Source organism: Sebastes fasciatus, chromosome 16, assembly GCF_043250625.1.
Source record: "Sebastes fasciatus isolate fSebFas1 chromosome 16, fSebFas1.pri, whole genome shotgun sequence".
Lineage (NCBI taxonomy): Eukaryota > Metazoa > Chordata > Actinopteri > Perciformes > Sebastidae > Sebastes > Sebastes fasciatus.
Window position 1 is genome coordinate 6,776,310 of NC_133810.1, and position 23,640 is coordinate 6,799,949.

A 23,640-nucleotide genomic window follows, 5' to 3' on the forward strand; every position below is an offset into this window, starting at 1 on the left:
TACAAATAATTGACCTAACAGTTAAGACATCAATCAATACTTTTATTGCCATGTCAACCCACAGTTGATTGGAATTTGTTTCGGCGCAGTGCTAATTAAAAACAGACAAAAGACAAAAGCACACACATATAAAAAACATAGAAAACAACCACCTACATTTATACAATCATTCAGACCAGTAAAATCCTAAAATGCTAAAATACTGTGAAGAGCCTTGTGCTATTGCAACTTCACCTTAAGTGTCTAGTGCAAAACATTCCTAAGTGCGTGTTGGCTGAAGCTCAATTTCCTCCTGCAAAGAGCCTATGCATTAGAGTTGAGGTGCCTTATAGCATCAAGGTACATGAAGACAAGACATGACATGACATGACATGACATGAAGACAAGACATGAAAAGGGAAGAAGCTGGATGAACAATTTATTTCACTGTTTTCATAATTTCACCAAGTTTAATTTGTATTCATCTATATGACTTGAATGATTCACAGCTCAAATACTGTGTATATGACAGTAACTTTAATGGAGTGGGTCTAACACAACACTGCCACCAGATGGCAGTGTTGTGTGCAGAGAAAAGGTTCAGTTGATCCTCCTCATTTAACCACAACTGGGTAAAAAAGTAAGAGACTACCATGTATAGAGTGTCCTTCACCAAAAAAGCAGTGGTGGAAGAAGTACATAGATCCTTTACTTATGTAAAAGTACCAATACAACACATTTTTAATACTTAATTACAAGTTAAAGTTCTGCATTTAAAACCCTACCTAAGAAAAAGTATAGGTTAAGGTACAACTATTAAATGTAGGAGTACAATTTGTCCCTTTGACTGACATATTATTATATATTATTACGTTTAGATTGTTAATACTGATGCATAAATGCATAAGTAGCATTTTAGTGTTGTTGCTGCTCGAGGTATTTTTAACTACTTTAGTCCCGTGGTTTCCAACCTGTAGGGGTCGGGCACCTCTAAAGGGTCGCCAGATAAATCTGAGGGGTTGTGATGATGATTAATGGGGTAGAAAATAGGGCTGCACAATTAATCAACATTTTTTTAAAGAAATTGCAATATGACCTACTGCAATTTACAATTTTTTTCTGCAATAATCCTAAAGAAAAATCCCATTGTTTTTTTGTGGAAAGAACCAGTGCGATGCCAACTTCCACTTTTGTCCCCCTCCATCTGTCAATCCTGTTCCCACCCCAGTGTGGCAGCTGGGAGCGGTGCTGGACGGGATGCTGGACGGACAAACACCATCTGATACCCTGAAGTTAACTACGCAACAAACTTCCCATCAACAGTCTGCTGTCCCAGTGCACCCACAGTGATCCATTATGTGTCTATATGGTTATTAACGGCCTTTATTTGACGTCCTGAAGGGTTTATGCCTCGCCAGACTCCATTAGATTTCCATCTGTTTTAAGAAATTGGACTGTTTCTGGATAGTTAGCGGTGTCGTAGTTCATTTACACAGTTAATAGACATCAGGGGAGCTCCAAAGTTTGTTTTTGGAGAAAACATCCAACAAAAGGAAGCTACAGTGAATATATTATTGTACTGTATTATGTATACCACCATGCACACGTTCCAAACCAAGTCTACGAACAGACACAAATCTATTCCTCAGAAAATCAAACTTTCTAATGGATCACAGTTAGTGCCTCTGTCCACTCAGAGCGGCTCTGCAGTCCGTTGTGTGAACCTCTGAACCACACAACCATCCGGCGGGCTTGAAAGGCATGTTTTCCTTAAAAAAAGGAATAAAAAAGCCAAAATTAAACCATTTATCATAGCAAGAAACGGTCAGATTTAAAAATTTCTGACGGTCCTTGGAAAAACAACCAAATCTCACCTTAAAATTGTGATATTTCGTAAAAATCACTTTATTCTACATTTAAAATTTTGCCAAAAATGATCTATTTGTACAAAAAAAATCATGTAAAAAACATTAAATTCTGCACTCCTCATCGCAACTGGGAAGCCATGAATGACTCAGCTAACACCAACAATCAGGTGACAAAAAAATCTGCGAAACTTTGACTGAACTGCAGGCTGTTAACACAGAGCAGAGAGGACAAGAGAGGTTGTATAGTTCAATATATATAGCATTTGGAGCCCCCTTTTTTTTTCCAATATTGGTAACATACATGTAAGAAACCACGGGTTCTGAATTAAATCAAATTAAATGTAAATACACAATCAAGTGACTCAGCTGATTCAGAGGAAAACAGTGTTTCCTCTGAGCTATAAAAGGAAATGATGTCACCAGCGTGTCACAGGGTGTCCTGAAGACATAACTGACCGGCTGACAATTAGGCTAATCCTCATGTTGTTATTTGGGTGCAGGGATTAACTTGTAAAAGCATGCTATATATATATATGTGAACATAGATTAATGGGACAGGACTCACATGAGTTTAGTTTAAGAGTATATAACAAAAGTATTCAACAATATAAACAAAGTATGGCACACAGTGTGAGAGTCAAATCAATCCAGAAAGAGTGAGGACGATGAGACAGGGCGAGAGGGAGTGGCCAAACACTCCTAATCCAGAATGATCCAGTGACTCAACCTTAGTCCACATTAATCTACCAGTAACTCACTGTCTGTAGGACGGAGGGAATATAAACACATAGCTGCTGGATCTTTTAGTCTTGTAAACACCAAAATTTAAACTTCTCCTTTTGATTCTATTGGATTATCACTATTATCATCATAAGAACTGGAACAACAGGCGAGACGCATGGCGCTGCTGAGGTCAGGCTGGCTGTGGAGACAGAGTGAGTACATACAGGATGTTTGTTTTCTTTAACAGCTATCAAGGCGGGATGATGGCTTTGATTGTTACGATAAAGAGCACAATTCAAATCTCTTAATTGTGCTCAAATATTTGCTACTATTTGTGTGATTTTCAGGATTTTTCCACATGCAGTACAGCTTATTTTATAACACAAAATCCTCACCTGAAGTTCATCATTCAATATAAATTCAGAGCTGTCAATCGCAAGGTAGCCCCGCCCTAAAGCATACCCTGCTTTATGGTCTATTTGACTCTAAATGGGACCATAATGTACTAAATGAACATCATGCTGTATTGAAGAAGACTTGAAACTAGTGATTGAGACCATAAACTCATGTTTACAATGTTTACTGAGGTAATAAATCAAGTGAGAAGTAGGCTCATTTTCTCATAGACTTCTATACAATCAGACTTCTTTCTGCGACCAGAGGAGTCGCCCCCTGCTGGCTATTAGAGAGAATGCAAGTTTAAGGCACTTCTGCATTGGCTTCACTTTTCAGAACCAGAGGTTACCCACTGGGTTTACGGAGTATTTTCTAGAAAGCGAAAACTGTACCTGTTATGATACTCCAACTTTTGTAACTTCTAATCCCATTAATTGTCCCTGGCCGCGTCCTTAAGTGGCTTACTGAGGACAGTCAGCGGGGATGTACAGCATCTGCTGGGAAACAACAACAAAACAAACACACAGAGCTTGAGATTGAACATACAAAGCATGAGGGTGTTTAACCAGTGAACACTAAGCAACTAAGCAATGTAACTTAACTCATTCCCTTTCCTCATAGCTTAAATCAAGAGAGGAGGAAGTAGAAAGTAAAGTTGCTTACATACCTAGTCGGGTTATTGATCACAGTACCGACTCAACATGTACTTTACCTCAATTTGAACTCAAGGAAATTTACTTATCTTACTCCTTCCTCGACAAACACTAATGGTACGCTCCCTGTGACGTGTCTCTTCTCTAGCTTCTGTCCTAAAGCGCTGGAAGTTAAACTGGTGTGACCTCTGGATAGACGGGAGTCTTTGCTTCTACACGACTGACAGCAGGCGAGAGCTGGAGTACCGCGTCAGCCTCAAGACAACATGTGTAGATGTGAGATCTGGCCTGGAATGTGGAGGTAAAGCACGCCGCCGTTTAACCTTTCAGCTGGTCCATCACTTACATTTCTTTTTTTTTTTTGAGCGAAAGGCTATCTCTAGAGCCAGTGTTTGGTTTGTCTATTCTGGGCTACTGTAGAAACATGGCGGACCCTGTGAAGAGGACCCGCTCCCTTTGTGAAGGGCTCATTTTAAGCTAACGAAAACACAACGATTCTTAGTTTCAGGTGATTATACACTAATAAAACATACTTATTAATATTATATATTCCATTTCTGCCAATAGATCACCCAAAATGCTACACACCGGCCCTTTAAGTAGATTTATTTCTTGCATGCCAACTGCAAAAACGAATGAAATAAAGATTAGTATGTCTTATATACTGCATACAATTAGTATTTAGTATGGAACTGGGACACTGCTTTAGTTTGATGATTACTCTGCAGGAGCATTCAGCAGTCAAGGAGTACGAGACCATTTTACAGAACCAGGTCCTCCTAAAGCGCAAACACAGTTCCTTCACCGATACGTCTTCATGCATGGATAACAATACACACAGCTTAAGAAAAGTGGTTTCACATGAATAAGAATAAACCAAATGTCTTTCGGGGCCTCCCCTACGATTCAGAATCATAGAAGATAAGAATGATTAAAAACAATTTTTCCCTAGTGAGCATCCACATGTTTGACTCTCTAAGTGACTGTTTAATAGTAGATATATAGTAGTTAATATCGTACAAAATTTACTATTTAAATCGTGCACACCTACACTTAAAAGGGATAGTTTGGGTGTTTTGAAGTGGGGTTGTATGAGGTACTTCTCCACACTCCGTGTATTACCTACAGTAGATGGAGTTTGTAGAAGTAGACAGGAGTACCAGCATGGGAGCAAAGCAACATACTGCTGTGGACGGATTTTAGACACCTAAAAATATCAATATCAGTTTAAGTGTACGCTATATTTAGAATATTCACCACTTTACCTTGCCATCAGACAGCCGTTGTATCTATGCTCTTGCCAAAGACACCAGACTCCATTGTGTTCTGCAAGGTAAAATTACTGTTTTTTTCAATGGAGTCTGGTGGCTTTGGCGAGAGCATTGATGACAACAGCTTTAATTCCCACGTTGGAAACAAAACAATGTATAACTGTCTCATGGCAAGATAAAGTGCTGAAAATATTCTAACTATAGCGATTTTTTTTCAGGTGTCTAAAATGCGTTTAGCTGCTGCTCTCGTCCACAGCAGTATGTTGCTTTGCTCCCGTGCTGGTTCTCCTGTCTGCTTATCCAAACTCCATCTACTGTAGGTAAAACACTGACTATGGAGGAGTACCTCATACAACCTCACTTCAAAACACCTGAACTATCCCTTTAATGTTTGATCTTCCATCTTTCTTTGAGGCTTTGACTTACTGATGACATCATGCTCATTTGTGGTTGAATTACTTCTTTAACTTGTGTTTGGTGCTCTGCTGTAGGTGTGACTCCACCAGAGAGTAATCCCAGGGAGAATCTCATTACAGTTCAGCTCACAAGCGGCTCTACAGTCAACCTGTGTGCTAACAGCGAAGATGAATCCTTGTACGTACCCTCTATACTTCTCTGCCTCCCTTTACTACCCTCAATCAGAGCTTCATTCATGTTCACGTCTTTTTCAGAGCGTGGAAACTGACTCTGCTGGACACCAGGAGAAACCCGGTGAGTGATCCGTTGTTCTCTCTGTAAGAGCTGAGACATGATGATCTGTTCTCTCGCAGTGGTGTTTACTAAACGTTATATTTCTGCAGGTGTTCACATACGACCCATATGATGACACCTACCAGGCTATCCCCATCAACGGCCACCACACTGTCTACATCACACCTGGAGCAGGACCAGGTATGTAACCATGGTGACACAGGACACACAAAAGCTAACCCTAACCTAAGCTATGTTCTACTTAACAACCATAGAAGCTTTATGCCACAAATGTAGTGCTGGAGACATATTTCAAAAACAACCAAAGCCAGCAGGGAAAAACGGACGTCTGACAGTGACAACAATGTTTTCTGTAAAGGTCACCCTAAAACAGCTAGTGTGTACTCGTTGCCACTGAAAATAGTATCATACTTTGTCTACTCTTTATCTTGTTTTTGTATGCCTGAACCTAGTAAATTATTAGAATATGCTATGTAAATAGGTATAATAAGCTTAAGCCTACAGCTTTTAGATCAACATTTTTTTTTTTTAATCTATTTACTTTAATAGTTTATCGTTATTTATTCTTTATTATGTGCATTCCTTTTGGAAAATTGTTAATAAGGACTAAAATGAATAAATTATTACATTACTCAGTTGCAGCAATGAGCCTCAGCCCAGTGCATTGTGGTTGTTTTAGGTTTTCTACCTTTTGAGCAAAGTCACGGGGCACCAATTTCAGCAAATATTTGCACCTTTCTACTTCATAGACAGTCTAGTTTTAGGAAAAGATCATGTATCCAGTGGTGAAATACTTATTTAACTGCAAAACATGTTAGAGTTTGTTTCTGTTTTGATGCATTGAGGGAGCTTGGGACTCATGACCTCAGTAGGCCTATATAAACACCTGGCTACTGCGCCTGGTAATCAGTAATCTCAATGCAACAACAGTATAAACACACAGGCCATTCAACAAGGAGCACCACAGCGGGTTGTATGCATTAACACATTAATCAACTACAATCAGCAGAGGAACCCAGACAGCATGTACTGTAGAAGGACTATTAGCAATGTAAACCTAACCATGGGTGCAGCTAACAAACACATGCATGCACTGACCTCTGGCTGGCAGATCTGTGGTGTAGTTTCACCTGCACACACACCTGCTGGGCGTTCACCCTAATTAAACTAGGAAGCGTTTGATTTGAGACACTGAGCGGCTCGCAGGGGCGGTGCATGCTTAAAGTAGAATAAAGCAGCCTTTTTACCAATACTAACAACAATATGAGTAATGTTCATCTGTAGCAGGCAGTGATTTAATGTAACTAGACTAAGTACATTTACTCAAGTAGTGTACTTAAGTCAAAGAGTGTAGAAGCAAAGAGATGAAACTCTGATCTTTTTTTGACAATAGCCGCTGCCGCCATTTTGGACTGAAAACGCTTATTGTATTTATAATATTTTATTGTTCAATACAGGTCATTTCGGTGGAATATGACAATAGAATATAAATAATTTTACAAAAAGTAAAACAAAATATATTTTTTTAGTTAAAATATTAAAGAATTACTAAAAAAAAATAAACAAAATTAAATTAAATAAAATACATAATTAATAGAATGACATTAATTATAAGCTAAATTAAATAAATAGGTTTTCAGCTGTCATTTAAAATGTTCACAGAGGAAGGGTATTCCATCATTTTGGAGCATAGTTAATCTATTTTCTTGTGTGTATAATAGTGTGTATTTAAAAACCCAGCAGTAGAAGATGTAAGAGTTTGTGAGGGATTATAAAACTACAGAGAGTCTGCAATATAGGCCGGTCCAAAACCATCAAGAGCTTTAAAAACAAGTAAAAGAACCTTAAAATAGATTCTAAACGATACTGGGAGCTATATGTTGTCTTAATATTCATATTATTGTGTACTTTTATATTTTGATGCTTTGGCTCTTACTCTAATATGTCCCTCTGTCTCTTCTCTCTCAGGAACCCACCAGGTGATTGTTCAGAGGGACCCGTTTGATGGAGTGTTGTCGAATCTGGCGATGGGACTACTGGCAGGCATGGCAGCAGGGACGGTCATGAGATCCCTCCTCTGGACGCCCGTCTTCTTCTGCTGAGATCACCTCCACTACTGACATGACAACACTGCACACGGCCTGGGAGCCAGACATCAGCATGTGTAGAAAGCCCCAATCATGTCTGCTGTAACAAGCTGCTTTTCTGGTTCTGTTTTTTTTTTCTTATGTGCACTTTTGCATGTAAGAAAACGATGCTATGTAATTATACGTTCTTCCTGCTTGTTAAACACACGGAAGCTACACATGAGCAAACGCCACTAAGTCGATCTTGTAACTGAATATTCTTCAATCTGCTGCCTGAATTTTACACTTCATAGCTTGATAAAATGTAGTCTGTACAGTACTAGGAAATAAATTGAAATATAATTAAGGATGGTTATCGGAAATCATTGTTTGGTTGCATACAACTAGGGCTGTCCTCCACCATAGAAATTCTTAGTCGACTAACACTCATACGATTTTGTCGACTAATTGATTACTTGATTTAATCATCAGATCTGTAAAACTGAGTTTCTCCAAAAAGAATCACACAAAAGCACCACTTTAAATCTGGTGTTTACCAGAGATGTGCTCATACGTTTCTTGGAAATAAGTCATTCAGCACAACTAACAAACCATAAATATCAATGTTTCAAATTCTATTGTTCTAGTTTGATAAAACAATCCAAACTCAGGGTCGACCAACTGGCTTTTTCCAGAGCTTTCAACCACATTACAAGGTCTTCATCAGCAGATGGAGTTTCTTCAGTTGTCATGGAGATGAATCTGTTGACACATAAGCTCTGTAATGGTTATGATTTCATCCATAGCATCTATAGGACTTCCCGTCTGTGCTTGCTTAAAAGTTAAGGCTGATGAAGGCTGTGTGATAAGGTTGAAAGCTCAGGAAAAAAGAAATGACTAGACCTTGAGTTGGGATTGTTTGTCCAGGTCAAGAATGAATATTGCTAGTTTTCAAGTCGCAAAAATGTTTCTGAGCCTCCTCCATCCGCTGATTCGTTACTAAAATTGGCCTTGAAAGCTCCAGAAAAAGGGAGTTCAGATTTTTCCAAGGTCAAGAGTGAACTTTCACATCAATACAATGATGTAGTTTTCACTGTATGAATAAAGAACCAAACCAGAGAAATTTCAAAATAAAAGTTGAGTAAGCTGCATTTTTTGTATTTATCATTAATGTTCGTATCCAAGAAGTATTTCTACTCTGTTTGTACCAACAGTACTAGGAGTAAAAGGTGTTTTATTCTCACACTAACGATGATGCAATCACCTAAACAGACAGACAGAGACACAAACTGTGTAATTAATATCAACCTGGAAATTTAATCACCACAATTTTTGAAAATTGTTGAAAAATACCGGACTTTCCTGTTGAAGCAGGTGTTGTTTTGCAACGGTTTTCTGATTCAGTCTGAACTCACAATGATGAACTATTGTTAAATGTAAAAATGGAGTGAAAAACAGTTTCGGGTCTTCATCGTAAAGTGAAACTCCCATTCAGTGTCATTCACTGAGCTCCAGCAGCTCCAGCAGCTCCAGCCTTTTGATGTTCCTCAAGTCTCTTGTCTCCGTTGTTTCTTGGTTTGTAAAAAGCAAAAACTATTATGTGTCACTTTATCACCCTGTTTCAATTACAAGCACTGCAAGACAATAACGCCAACTCCAGATGTCAGTCTGCTCCTCGTCTATTGATTGGTACATCAAAGAACGTAGCGATCCCAACGAAACTGCATTATCAATTATATTTCAAGGGAACGTATTTTCTCCCAGATTATGTTTGAGTTTGACGTATCATAAATATGTTTAATCAAAGTCTGCGCAAGTTCACAAAGGGAGGAGGTCGGGGAGGGTCGTTCGGTCAAACATCGGACTTTCATCCAGGAGACCTGCATTCGTTTCCCGTGTGAAACCAAAAGTAACTATTTTAACACAAAACACAATCTTTTACTAAACCTAACCACTAGTTTTGTTGCCTAAACTTGAAAAGGCAGTTTTCGAAACGCCAAAAGCGTCACGAGTAAAATCGTTGATATACACGTGTCTAGAAATGTTGATGTGAAACGAATTTTGGTTCAGAAACGTCGAGATTCAACGTATCCGTGCTTTGCAGAAACTTATGCCAGCGTTTTATTGTGGCGACTGGGTTGACCCGAGGGAAAACCATCTTACATTCATCTTATCAAGTAGTATTTAAAATCTCACAGCAGCTTATTTGGCAAATACAGGAACTCAAATTACGCTCTGATATGTTTCCCAGCTGAGTGCAGCACATTGTCTTTAGAAAAATAGGGATCACTTTGAGGGTTTAATCGTTACTTCCCCTCCTGTTACTCCTCCTTACATGTGACCTGTCCATTCACTTGCCCTTTAGCCTTCACTCCTAACTTTCCCTCAGCTTGAAGCTTTCGGATGAGGTCGTGTGGACCCTTCCCCATCATAGCCGACGGGTGCTTGTAGGAGCCTCCCAGGCGGTCCCACAGGGTGAAGTACTGGCCGTAGTTGTAGTCGAAGAAGAGGTGGTGGTCGGTGTGGTGGGCCGAGCCGTTGATGGCACCCGTCAGAGTGCCGGGGATGCGGTAGTCGCCGTCATGGATAGAGATGGTCCAGATGTTGACGAAAACGTACAGGGCCAAGTAGAGCACCTTGTGGAGGGGGAAGAAGAAGGGGTAGATATGGTACGGGAGTCCCTGCATGAAGCCGTCCACCGGGTGGAAGGCGTGGCTGGCGAAGGGAGACGGGATCTTCCACAAGTGGTGGGGTTTATGAAACAGCTGTTGGGGAGAAGAGAGATTACAATTGTTATTTTAACACATACAGCAGTGGGGTCTGTGGGACCCAAAATAGGTAGAAAGGTGAACCTAACAAGTTCAAAGAAAAAAAACTACAGCTGTACTAACCTTGTAAATGAGCTTATGATGTAGGAACCGATGAATCCAGTAGATACACATGTCAGTGAAGAGCAGGAAGGAGATCATACTGAGGAAGAGTCCAGGCCAACCTGAAAGCACACAGACGTTATGTCACCATCAAGAACTGGTACATTCAGGGTTTCAAATGCACGGAAACAACAACATATTAGAACAAGTGAAAGCTGCATTCTTCAACTCACCCAGCGGAGATTCATGGACGTTGTCGTACAGTTTGCTGTATCCTCTAACTTCAGCGAAAAACAAAGCCACTGTGGGGATGCTGATCCAGGGAAGAGATGTCATCGCATATTTGATCTCCCTCTGAACCTGATTCTAAGTAGGAAATTAAAAAAAAATATATTGATTAAATAAATAAGAAAGGGGTGAAAAGAAAGGAAAGAGGGAATGTATAAATATAAAAAGATACCCGCCCTCGTAGAAGCAATTCATTTCTCAGGGTTTAGCAGTGCAAACACACAGTTTACTACAACACCGATCATAAAATGAGGGACAAGCTTCGTACCTCTAGGAAGTGTGGGTGTTTCATCAGATTGTGGTCGAAGACGAAGAAGTAGCTGATGGATCCCAGGCCCAGGTACAGGACTGCAGCGCCGAGGTTGGTCAGCACCAACAGGCTGATGATCTGCCGCAGGGCCCCGTCCTCGGCCCACGACGCGGGGTACACGTACGGGCTGAGGACGTAGTAGTCGGCAACATTCAGCACGAGATCCATGGTTGAATCTGTAAAGTATGGAGAGAGCACACATTAGAAAAAGATGCCAAAAACACACTGCATTTCCCAGAAGCCCTGTTGTCGGCTGTATTCTCTTGTATGAATCCTTTGAGACATGTTTATGGTAACACTTTGTGTTGAATTATGCATTTATATGCTGTATTAACAATTAATAAAAGGTTTAAAACACAGTATATTATGTTACAAGCAGTGTTTGAGAAGCGTTAAAGGTCTTACTGATAACATTTTTATGTAGACGAATATTTAAAAAAAACAAAACAACCTGTAAAGTATTCATTAACAGGTATGAAACTGTTAATGAATGATTGACAGTATAATTTAAAATCTCATAAAATATGTCCTCATAGGTCTCCAACTGAGCAAACTCCATCTGCTGACGATGAAAGCAATAATATGAAACCTATTTAGTAAGGATTCTTTTTTAATTATTATTATTTTGATTATTTTTTTATTTTTTTTATTATTTATTTATTTATTATATTATCAATATTATTATTTTTTTGCAAATTATATATATGTCATGAAGATGATAAATAATTAACACTGAACACTGATTTTATTTCTAAAGTATGTCCTCATAGGTCTATAACTGAGCAAACTACATCTGCTGATGATGAAAGCAATAATATGAGACTGAAAGCTCTAGAGGAAATCTAATAAGTGGACTTTGAGTTAAGACTTAAAATTATTTTTTATATATGAACATATTTATAAATAGTTTCAAACCTATTTAGTAAGGATTTTTCTGGATTTTTTTATTATTATTTGTATTATTTATTTATTATATTATCAATATTATTATTGTTTTGCAAATTATAGAAATTATATGTCATGAAGATAATAAATCATTAACACTGAATTTTTATTTTATTTTATGTGAAAGTATAAATGAAAATTTAACTAAGCAGATGAGAAAAGATGTGTTTTGAGGCGGGACTGGAATGTGGTGAGGGAATCGGAGTCTCTGATGAGATTGGGGAGTGAGTTCCAGAGCTTGGGAGCTGCTCTGGAGAATGCTCTGTCCCCAAAGCTGCGGAGTTTGGACGTGGGGGTGGAGAGTAAACCAGCCGAGGTGGATCTGAGGGACCGTTGAGGTTGGTAGGAGGAGAGGAGTTCAGAGAGATAGGGGGGTGCAAGTTGGTGGAGGACTTTGTAGGTGAGGGTCAGGATTTTGTAGGAGATCCGGTGGGAGACGGGGAGCCAGTGAAGGTCTTTCAGGACTGGGGTGATATGATACCATGATTTGGTGTGGGTGAGGAGTCGGGCAGCTGCATTCTGGACCAGTTGTAATTTATTTATGGAGGTGTTGCTGATGCCATAGAGGAGTGAGTTGCAATAGTCAAGGCGGGAGGAGATGAAGGCGTGGATGAGTTTCTCTGCTGTAGGGGGTGTGAGGGACGGACGGATTTTTGCGATATTGCAAAGGTGGAAGAAGGATATTTTGACCAGTTGGCAGATGTGGGGCTCAAGGGAGAGGGTGGTGTCGAAGATCACGCCAAGGTTACGTGCCTGGGGGGAGGGGGAAACAGAAGTGCCATCGATGTTGAGTGTGAGGTTGTTGGTTTTGGTGAGGGTGGATTTGGAGCCGATGAGGAGGAGTTGTGTTTTGTCGCTGTTGAGTTTTTAAAAATTCTGTTGCATCCAGGCTTTAATTGCAGAGAGGCAGGAGTTGATGTGGGAGAGCGGTGGGTTGTGGGGGGTGTTGGTGCTGAGGTAGATCTGAGTGTCGTCAGCATAGCAGTGGAAGTCCAGGTTGAAGTGGCGTAGGATCTGACCGAGGGGGAATAAGTAGATTATGAACAGGAGTGGACCGAGTACAGAGCCTTGGGGGACACCTTGTGTGACTGTGGATGTGGCAGAGGAGTTGTTGTGAAGGGAGATGAAGTGAGATCTGTTGGTGAGGTATGACTGGAGCCAGCTGAGTGCAGTACCTTCGATACCGATGTCTTGGAGTCTGGTGAGAAGAATGTTGTGACTCACGGTATCGAAGGCTGCACTCAGGTCCAGGAGGATGAGGATGTTGAGGGCTCCGGTGTCAGCAGAGGTGAGGAGGTTATTGAGGACTTGGAGGAGTGCAGTTTCTGTGCTGTGGAGGGGGCGAAAGCCAGATTGGAGGGGTTCAAGCAGGTTGTTGGAATGCAGGTGGGATTGGAGCTGGGTGGAGACGAGGAGTTCGAGGGTTTTGGAGAGGAAGGGGAGGTTGGAGATAGGGCGGTAATGATTGAGACAGGAGGGGTCCAGACCAGGTTTCTTGAGTGTGGGGGTGACAGCAGCAGTTTTGAAGGCTGAGGGGACAGTTCCATGGGACAGTGAGGAGTTGAAGAGGTCGGTGAGGTAGGGGCATAGGACAGGGAGGCAGGACTTCAGCAGGGGGGTGGGGAGGGGGTCCAGGGAGCAGGTGGTGGGTTTGGATGTGCTGATGAGTTTGGCAATGGTTGCTGAGTCAACAGGGTCGAACCGGGAGAGGCGGTGCTGGGGGGGAGGGGTCAGGGGGTCCAGAGGGATGGAGAGAAAAGGGGTCGGTGTGGTTGCTGCTCTAGTGGGGTAGTAGGGTACTATGAGCTCTTTAAGATATGATGGGGCCTGACCGTTTAGCGCTTTGTAGGTGAGGAGGACGATTTTAAAATCTATTCTGGATTTTACAGGCAGCCAGTGCAGAGAAGCTAATACAGGAGTAATATGATCTCTTCTCTAGTTCTTGTCAGTACACGTGCTGCAGCATTCTGGATCAACTGGAGAGTCTTAAGAGACTTATTGGAGCAGCCTGATAATAAGGAATTGCAGTAATCGAGTCTAGAGGTAACAAATGCATGGACTAATTTTTCTGCATCATTTTGACACAGGATGTGCCTGATCTTCGCAATGTTACGTAGATGAAAGAAGGCAGTCCGTGAGGTTTGTTTTATGTGAGAGTTAAAGGACATATCCTGGTCGAAGACAACTCCCAGATTCCTTACGGTGGTGCTGGAGGCCAGGGCAATGCCATCTAAAGTAACTATATCATTAGATAATTTGTTTCGGAGGTGCTCAGGGCCTAGTACAATAACTTCAGTTTTGTCTGAGTTTAACATCAGGAAATTGCAGGTCATCCAGGTTTTTATGTCCTTAAGGCATGCTTGAAGTTTAGTTAACTGGTTTGTTTCGTCTGGCTTGATTGATAGATATAATTGGGTATCATCTGCATAACAATGAAAGTTTATGGAGTGTTTTCTAATAACATTGCCTAAGGGAAGCATATATAAGGTAAATAGAATTGGTCCAAGTACAGAACCCTGTGGAACTCCGTGACTAACTTTGGCGTACATGGAGGACTCATCGTTGACATGTACAAACTGAGATCGATCTGATAAATAGGACTTAAACCAACTTAGTGCAGTTCCTTTAATGCCAATTAAATGTTCCAGTCTTTGTAATAGGATGTCATGGTCAATGGTGTCGAAAGCAGCACTGAGATCTAGCAAGACAAGTACAGAGACAAGTCCTTTGTCTGATGCCATTAGAAGGTCATTTGTAATTTTCACTAGTGCTGTCTCTGTGCTATGGTGCACTCTAAATCCTGACTGATAATCTTCGAATAAATGATTGTTCTGTAGAAAGTCACACAGCTGACTGGCAACTACTTTCTCGAGTATTTTGGAGGTAAAGGGAAGGTTAGATATAGGTCTATAGTTGGCTAGGACCTCTGGATCAAGAGTGGGCTTTTTAAGAAGAGGTTTAATTACAGCTACTTTAAAGGACTGTGGTACATAGCCTGTTAGTAAAGACACATTGATCATATCCAGTAAAGAGGTGCTAACTAGAGGTAAAACTTCTTTAAGCAGTCTAGTTGGAATAGGGTCTAGGAGACAGGTAGATGATTTAGATGAGGAGATCAGTGAGGTTAATTTGTGGAGATCGATAGGAGAAAGCAGTCTTTTGTAGAAGTCTTTTGCCGACCGACACGCCCCCTTATTGGAGATCAGTTACTGATTGGACGCTGCTGCCGATCAGACTGATCTGATAACTTTACCTCTCAGCATCACTGGAGTTTTATACCTGAGTGGAAACAGATCACAGATTAAACGTTTTATAGTTTAGTTGTCTTCTGATTCACCATCTAGTTATAATCTGTGTTAACTGAAGCTCTGAGCAGCAGCAGAAGGACCTGCAGTATCTCTCCTTCACACACCGTCAGTGAAGCAGCCTGACAGTCAGAGGGGTTTATATAACCTGACAAACTGACTTAAAATAACTTTCTGTATTTATTAGAATGATTTTTTCTTTTCATGATCTGTTATATGAAACTATTAAAGTCAGAGAGAAAAGGAGAGTCTGTATGTCAGCAACAAACACCTTTTACATCATTTATCCTCATTTCCATTCAGTCACATGAGGCTGATTCCTGAACGTCGGGTTTTAGACCAATGACTTCATTGATGACATCCGAAGCCTCGCTGCCCGGCCGTACCGCCCACTGGTTCATGAAGTGTTTCAGATCTTCACTGGTTCAACCAATGCCGCTTTCCAGAAGTGACACAGAACACTAATATTAACCCTCCTGCAATTATTATATTATATTACACTCCACTACAATACAATTATTAACTTAGGATTGGTTTGCACACATAAGATGAATTACTCACAAAACAATTACAGTTTATTATACATGTATCTTATATACTCATAATATACTTACTAAATAGACATTTTATTAAATATGATATATATATATATATATATATATATATATAAATTGATTACATGGTAATAGATTTTTTTTCACTGTGTTAGCTTATGCATCTTGTTTCTTGCACTATCCCCTTTGTAATTTGTAAATTGTACATTTTTATTATTTTATTCTAACGTTTTTATCTATTCTTTTATCTATTCTTTTGTTTTTATCCATTCTTTTGTTATTATATTATACTGTTTGTCTCGCACCAAAAATGCCAAAGAAAATTCCTAGTGTATACCTCTTACACCTGGCAATAAACACCATTCTGATTCTGATTCTGATTCTGATTGCTGCTGTACACTGCAAATGTCCCCACTGCGGGACTAATAAAGGAATATCTTATCTTATCACATGGTTAAGATCATATTTGTCTGTTTTACACTCTTTGACCACCAGGTGGTTTCGTGAGCACATGAAGCCTCGAGCAATGAACCCTTTTCCGAACCAATTTGCTGGAAAGCTTCAAAGCTTCATGAGGCTTCATCTCGCCATCACTAGCCAGCAGTGCTCACCCACCGGTGTGCAAGATTAACTGGTGGCTAAATTAACTGGTGATATTCCCGTGCAGATGTGTGGTAGGAGTGGCCTATCAGGACCCCTGTCGATTCACCTGAAAATAAACATATTGATCTCTTCGTCTCTCTATCACATTCATGTGTCGGTATCTTTTGAAAGATTACTAACGGAACAGTTTGCTGGAAAATTAATTTCACGTGCGTTAGGCTGCTGTTACGATGCCGCTCTGAGGACAAGAGTAAAGTAGGTGGTAGGAGACAATGCCTGTTCAAAACACTCACGTCAATAAATCCTTTACAAAATATTCTTATAGTCTTATATTTGTATCTGTTACGGTCACCGAGGTGACCGTTCGGTATTGTTAGTATTGTATGGTTGTATGTTGCTGTGCGGCGCTGTTCCCTGTGTTCTTTTTCTCTTGGTGCGTCCAGCTGTCCCGTCGCACCAAGACGACGTCACGTCTTGGGGATTCCCTTTGGGGCCACGCCTCCGGAACGCTCTCAGGGGGATGCCCTTTGTTTCCCGCCGTTTGTGGTCCTGCCTCTGCCACGTCACAGGTGATTAGCCAATCACCAGCCGGCTGGGCCGAGGGGGAAATAATTAAAGGCCAGCTGTGACCAGACCAAGGCGGGCAGTGATTTCATTTGATCTGTTCCCCGTGCCTCTCGACTGTGTGTGTGGAAACTGTTAACCTGTGTATAAGTCCCACTGGAGTCAGTGGACTTTAGATTGTAATATTAGCTGTTAACTAGTTTGAGGTACTCGTGTTTAGTTATATTTTGTTGTGAGTAGAGCAGTTGTTTGAGTTGTCTGCTGGTTAGGCTCGTTCAGGGCTAGGGTGTGTGCCTTTTTGTTTCCTCCGTTTCGGCCACCCCTAAACCCTCGTTTTCAGTTGTACTAATTCCATCCATTGTATGTGTTATATTGCTTTAATTTCAATCACTAATTAATAAACAAGTGATTGCCTGATAACATCGGCTCAAATGTTACTTCCTTTACCCCTACCCCAACTCCGGGTTGTAACAGTATCGTATATCGTTATTAATCTGATGTCAAGTTGATTTGAGACCTGTTCATACTTTCATACAGCCTGGAAGTGAAATATACCGTATGATGTTTAAACTTTACACCAGCTCCACCGCAGAAGCGTGGAGATGCTGCTGTGGCAAACTGTGACCGCTCAGATCAACCTGTGATACAGCATCTGTAGGCTATCTAACATCGATCAGGTTTTATATTCAGTGCTACAGTCATTAATCTCTCTCATCACAACGCTGTTTTTCACTGTGCAGCACATTCACCCAGATTACACTGTTAACTCGAATTTTGCAACTAACGTTATCGAGACAGCATTTGAAAAACTACGCACATACAGTCCTGTCTATTCTTTAACTTTATGTGTTCAACTGTGTGGTCTTTGTTCTTAGCTGTGATGTCTATTTATGTGTAAGTAGGCTACACTGAGAGCGATACAAAAAAAGAACAGTCAAATTCCCCATATGTGTACACATAACGTAGTTAACCAACAACGCTGATTTTGAATCACTAATGATGATTGTTGTCTTTCCTTCTGTCATAGTAATGAGTAAGTCTATGTACGTATGTCTGTGTCAAGATACAGAGCCTATATTGAAGAAACCTATTTGAACTAGAATTTGGGCACGTTGTTATGTACAATTAGCACTTTGCACACCATAGTGATGCATATGCTGTTATCTGATTTCGGTGGGTCTTAATGATGCAACATAGAAAAGGCAGCCAGTATTGATAGAATAAATTGTAAAGAAATTATATTGTATGGCTTCAATATATTATACCTTAATTTTCTCACATTTTAGATGCATTCAGATAGTATTATTTTTCATTAATTTATTAACGTTTCCTAAAGTAATTAATACTGGGAATCGAGGCAGGTATGTGTGTTGTTTCCGTGGCTTAGCGGTATATTCAAGGGCATTAAGACATATTTAATAGTCTCTTACCTACATGTGGTTCGACTCCAGCATTTAGTGTTTTTTTTTTTAGCTAGACGATTGATATTTTCTCAAAGAAGATGGATAATGTTTTCATGCATTTCTGTCTTGATCGAGATGAACGTTTCAGCAACCGATCCGATCGTAATGTTTCAGCAGACACAAAAACCCTGTGCGTAGTTTTTCAATAATCACAGAGTGAGAGAGGATCCAGAGGATCCAGAGGAGGAGCAGGACAGACGGAAAGAGCCGTATATATGTATATAGGTCATAGGTGCACACATCTCTAACATAAGTGTCTAAACTTCACGAAAAAGGTAAATAATGTTATTACTACATGTATTTACAAACACCAAATGTTGCATTACATGTTAACAGTAGAGAATAAGTGATCTGAACTGTCATATTGTTCATATAAAGTACTTAAATAGTAGAAATAGTACTGTACCTTGTGTAGGTTGCTTGTCGTCCAGTACAACGGCAGAAAGGGGGAGGGATCGTACTGAACTAAAGGTGACTGAGCGACCAATCAGAACCGAGTTACCTCTTACGTCATACAAGGGGCAACCAATGAGCGCGTAGAATCCTCATCACGGCAGGCTTGTTGTGATTTCTGATTGGCCAGTTCGGAGGATCTGATCATGGTGCTACCGGAACCAGCTCTTAAAGGTCCTGCCACAGCTGGATTGTTATGTAAAGCCATATATAATGCCTTATATATGCTATATTTATTAATATAAGCAAGCTTTTAACATGCACATTCTACAGTGGGACAACTATGCACAGATGCATATCATTAAAATAAGTTGACCTTGATTTGAGACTTAAAAATAAAGAAACAATTATATTTGAACACATTTATAAATAGTTTCAAACCCATTTGGTATGGATGTTTCTGGAATTGTTTTTCATTATTATTATTTTATTATATTATCAATATTATTCGGTTTTTTTGCAAATTATATATATGTCATGAAGATAATAAATCATTAACACTGAACACTGAATTATTTACTTAAAAATAAAAAAAGCAATTACATTTTTATAATTTTAACTATATAATATAATTTATTATATTATCAATAATAAAATAATAATAACAATAAATTATTATTATAATAATAAAATAATAATAACAATAAATTATTATTATAATAATAAAATAATAATAACGATATATATATATATATATAAATAAATACTGTTATTTGCAATACAAAATCAAACGGTTTGGTTTTAATAGCAAAGATGACAAATTGCCTCCATTCTGCTGTGCAAGTCACACCCATCCTGACACAAGGTGTCGCCAGTGCTCCAAGGTAAGCGACAATACTGTACTGTATAGTTGACACTGTGTCATACATGATTATGTGTTACCCCTGGAGATTAGCTAATTAAAAACTTAAATAAATTATATATTAGGCACACTTTTATCAGTTATATTAGGCTGCAGGAATATTATGGGATTATTAAAAAAAGGAAAGGTTACAGCCCTGCATAACATAAACCCCACCATTTTATTTCTATAACGTTTATATGATCAGTGTGATAATGATAGGTCAGCTCAATTCAAATTTAATGATTATAATTTTTTTTTTTATAGCCAGAATGTACTCTCTGCTTTGTCCAGTTGGCAACTGTCCATTTTATGTTGATAAGCCCTCATCAGAATTAATTAAATTAAGTGAATGATTAGGATGCAATTTTTGTTATTGTCTGAAGAGTGGTTCTTGTTCTTTTCTTTCTTCATCCAGTCGTTTCTCCTGTCTCTTTTCATTCTTTACTGTTAAATAGAAGCCATGGACAATTTTCTTTCTGATCAATTTTCATTATGGTGTTTATATAACCACCAGGGAGGGACTGCCAAACATTTTAAAAACAATTTCTCCATCCACAGCCCTTACATTTTCTTAAGAGGCCCTTAATGAACTTAAAGCTCTGCAATTAAACATGTTTTGTTCTTCCATTCACTTTTAGAAGTTATGTCCTACTTAAGAGCCTGTTGGTATTATGATTTATTCCCATTTTTCAAGAAGCACTTTGCATGAGATAGATTTATGTATACTTGTATTGGATGCAGAGACTATTCATTCAAATCAATAAAACTATTGTTGCAAAAGTCAGTGAGTCATAAAGTCCATTCTTCATGCAGTAGCTCTGAACATCACTTAATAGTATTTTTCATTTATTCTATCAACTATTTTTGGTCATTATAAACAACAGATTAACTTAAAAAATATATTGTCACCTATAGTGCAGGCAATGAAAAATACTTTACCTTTAGGCCTATATTGGTTTTTTTTAATCATGCTTTTTATTGTTTACTAAAGGAAAATGACTACAACAACCTGAAGTAATAAAACAAGGGGGAGACAACATTTTAGAAATAAAAAATTAAATAAATAAATAAGAAATATATATATAAAATTATAATAAAAAAAGAGAAACATTAAATAAAAGTAATAATAATAATAATTATTATTATTATAAAAATAAAATAAATGATATATACAGTATATATTAAACTTATAATAAAGAAAAAAAAAATTATTAATATTAATTATAGCAATGATACTACTACTACTACTACTCATAATAATAATAATATTAATAATAATAAAGTAATATAAATAAATAAATATAAAAAATAAATAAACAAATTTAAATAAATCCACACATCAGAAAACACAACATACAATAAGGTAGTTGTCACCAAAAGTACAGTAGCAACCGAAATTTAGCAAATATTCAACAACATTTCAAAATGTTCTCGCAAAACGTGCATGTAAAGGTCATTTTCAATAGAACTGCTGTACTAAATTAATGTTTTTAATATAGCTTTGTGGCCAACATAGTCACAAGCAGCCATTGTTGTCAAAGTGAGCTATTGTTACACATACTCTGAGACAAATTATATTGTCACTGGCGGTGATTTCCCTCCTTTAGCATGACATTCAGCACGGCTGCTGCCCTTTAAGCATCAAGCTCTTCTCCACCACCCCGCTTGTGGTGATGTAAGAACAGCAGATGGCCACACTTTGTGTTTATCGATACAAAGCTGTAGGCCGTCTCGTATCATAAATACGACTTCTTCTGTTCGTGCATATAAAGATTAAACGGCTGCATTTATACTGCGCTTGTATCCAAAGTGCTTTACAATATGCTTCTCATTAACCCATTCAAACACTCCAATGGCAGCAAGCTACCATGTAAGATGCTGGCCTGACCATTCGGAGCCCGAGGCCACTTTAACATGGGGGCAGGAGGAGCTGGGGATCGAACTGTCAACCTCTCTACTTCCCAAAATAATGGTCCCGCTCTTTAAAGAATACAACAATCTATTTTAGAGGAAACATATAAAGCAAAATAGTCAATGTTTAAAACATATGGAATACGATTAATTCATTTTACAGTAGGCATCACCTGCTTCGGCTGATTATATCATCATTTTATTCACACACTCAATGCAACAGTGGTTAAATATGTAAAGAAACTCCGAAAGCTCGACTGCGAGCGTCTCTACTTTAGAAGAAAGTTGGTGTTTTGAGCCGAGCTGGAGCTGTCTAACAGGCTGTGAAGGCATCTTCCTCTCTGTGTGTGCAGACACACATCAACCAATCAGGATATCTGCAGAGAGGCAACCCTCATGCTGAGCTCCAGATAACCTGCTGCTCATCATCTCCTCAGTAGGCAACAACATTGGATGTGTCACTTTGGGAAATGTAATCAAAAACTGGAGGAACTTGTCACAACTGGAGACACAGTGACTGCTCAACTTTTGACACCATCATAGGCTATATTTGATTATCTTGTCACTGGTTTGATGGGACTAAGATGAATGTGACCTTTCTATCTGACAATTATAATAATAATCCCCACGTTATCCACTTGGTGCGCTCACATGTGGGTTTACCTCCGAATAAAGTGGTTTAGGTAATCTGGCTAAACTGCTGGTTTGTTTATAACCTCTCTTTCTTATTTCTTGTCTCGTCCCATGGACTTTGTTGCAGTGATGTCACCTTGTTTACCAGACTCTTTGCAATTACATTATAGTTTAAAAATGATGACCAATTTACGATAAATAAGACCAAAGCTCTAATAAATTACTTTAATTTTACCCAGAAAGATTAATCGAGCAGACTTTTTCAGCAGCGCCCAGCTTCATATTGATAGTGTCTGATGTGCACATTGACACCCACATATTTCTTATTGACACATTAGAGTGCTTTCTCAGCAGCACCACTGACTACAAGATCCAGGCCAACTCACACATCACACCGTTCACAGTTCAGACCTGCCACCGTGGATGGATTACAGAACGGGCCCTATCGGGAACAGGCCCAGGGGCCCAAAGTGTCAAGGTCCCCTCTGGACTTCACCTACAAAATGTCACTCAAAGAGACACGTACCAACCAGGAAGAGAAAACAAAGAGATGCAAAACGACTACAAAGAGGGGCATAACACCTACAGACAGAAAATAACCACAAAAAGACCAAAACAATTATAAAGTGACACAAAACAACTACAAAGTGATACAAACCGACCACAAAGAGACAAAACAACTACAAAGAGACACAAAATATCCACAAAAAGATGCAAAATTACTACAAAAAAGGGGAAAAACAATAACAAAGAGACACAAAACGACCACAAAGAGATGCAAAATGACCACAAAGTAACACAAAATAACCACGACCAGATACAAAACAACCACAAACGGACACAAAATGTCTACAAAAAGGGCAAAACAACCACAGAGACACAAAACAACCACAAGTAGATGCAAAACGACTACAAAAAAGGCGCAAAACAAGAGCAAAGAGACAACCACAAAGAGACACGAAACAACCACAAAGAGACACAAAACAACCATAAAGAGACACAAAACAACCACAAAAAGAACAAAAATGACCACAAAAAAGGGCAAAACGTCTACAAAAGGGGCATAATGACCGCAAAGAGACACAAAACAACCACAAGGAGATGCAAAACGCATACAGAAAGGGGTAAAACGCCTACAAAAAAGGCGCAAAACAAGTGCAGAGACAACCACAAAGAGACACAGAAAAACCACAAAGAGACACAAAATGACTACAAAGAGACACAAAATGA

General features: G+C 39.1%; 2 protein-coding genes and 1 long non-coding RNA gene across 4 annotated transcripts; 1 reads left to right on the forward strand and 2 right to left on the reverse strand.

The window, feature by feature from the left end:
- Positions 1–411: 411 nt before the first annotated feature.
- LOC141753452 (uncharacterized) lies at positions 412–6,842 on the reverse strand. 2 transcript variants are annotated; one of them, XR_012590459.1, is made up of 3 exons: positions 6,700–6,842; positions 3,359–3,463; positions 412–1,748 (listed from the first exon to the last, which is right to left on the reverse strand). It is a non-coding gene; the product is annotated as an uncharacterized LOC141753452 (long non-coding RNA). The 2 variants fall into 2 exon arrangements; XR_012590458.1 differs by lacking the exon at positions 6,700–6,842 and adding an exon at positions 3,714–3,845 and having other exon boundaries at positions 3,359–3,460.
- Positions 2,302–7,985, forward strand: plekhb1 (pleckstrin homology domain containing B1). The gene is made up of 6 exons (XM_074612144.1): positions 2,302–2,782; positions 3,768–3,920; positions 5,382–5,484; positions 5,562–5,601; positions 5,691–5,781; positions 7,570–7,985. The coding sequence occupies exons 1-6, from the start codon at positions 2,746–2,748 to the stop codon at positions 7,701–7,703; spliced, it is 558 nt and encodes a 185-aa protein (XP_074468245.1). The 5' UTR covers positions 2,302–2,745; the 3' UTR covers positions 7,704–7,985.
- A 979-nt stretch (positions 7,986–8,964) lies between these two features.
- Positions 8,965–19,067, reverse strand: LOC141752188 (lathosterol oxidase-like). The gene is made up of 6 exons (XM_074609890.1): positions 18,976–19,067; positions 11,094–11,311; positions 10,771–10,903; positions 10,559–10,659; positions 9,526–10,432; positions 8,965–9,424 (listed from the first exon to the last, which is right to left on the reverse strand). The coding sequence occupies exons 2-5, from the start codon at positions 11,301–11,303 to the stop codon at positions 9,989–9,991; spliced, it is 888 nt and encodes a 295-aa protein (XP_074465991.1). The 5' UTR covers positions 11,304–11,311; positions 18,976–19,067; the 3' UTR covers positions 8,965–9,424; positions 9,526–9,988.
- Positions 19,068–23,640: the final 4,573 nt, after the last annotated feature.

Excerpts from the sequence above, each read along its gene's own strand:
- plekhb1 (XM_074612144.1), top strand. The coding sequence starts at position 2,746 with ATGGCGCTGCTGAGGTCAGGCTGGCTGTGGAGACAGA. Across the intron at positions 3,921-5,381 it reads ATCTGGCCTGGAATGTGGAG|GTGTGACTCCACCAGAGAGT; the intron begins GTAAAGCACGCC and ends GCTCTGCTGTAG. Across the intron at positions 5,602-5,690 it reads TGGACACCAGGAGAAACCCG|GTGTTCACATACGACCCATA; the intron begins GTGAGTGATCCG and ends ATATTTCTGCAG.
- LOC141752188 (XM_074609890.1), bottom strand. The coding sequence starts at position 11,303 with ATGGATCTCGTGCTGAATGTTGCCGACTACTACGTCCTCAGCCCGTAC. Across the intron at positions 10,660-10,770 it reads CGTCCATGAATCTCCGCTGG|GTTGGCCTGGACTCTTCCTC; the intron begins GTGAGTTGAAGA and ends GTGTGCTTTCAG. Across the intron at positions 10,433-10,558 it reads ATCATAAGCTCATTTACAAG|CTGTTTCATAAACCCCACCA; the intron begins GTTAGTACAGCT and ends TCTCCCCAACAG.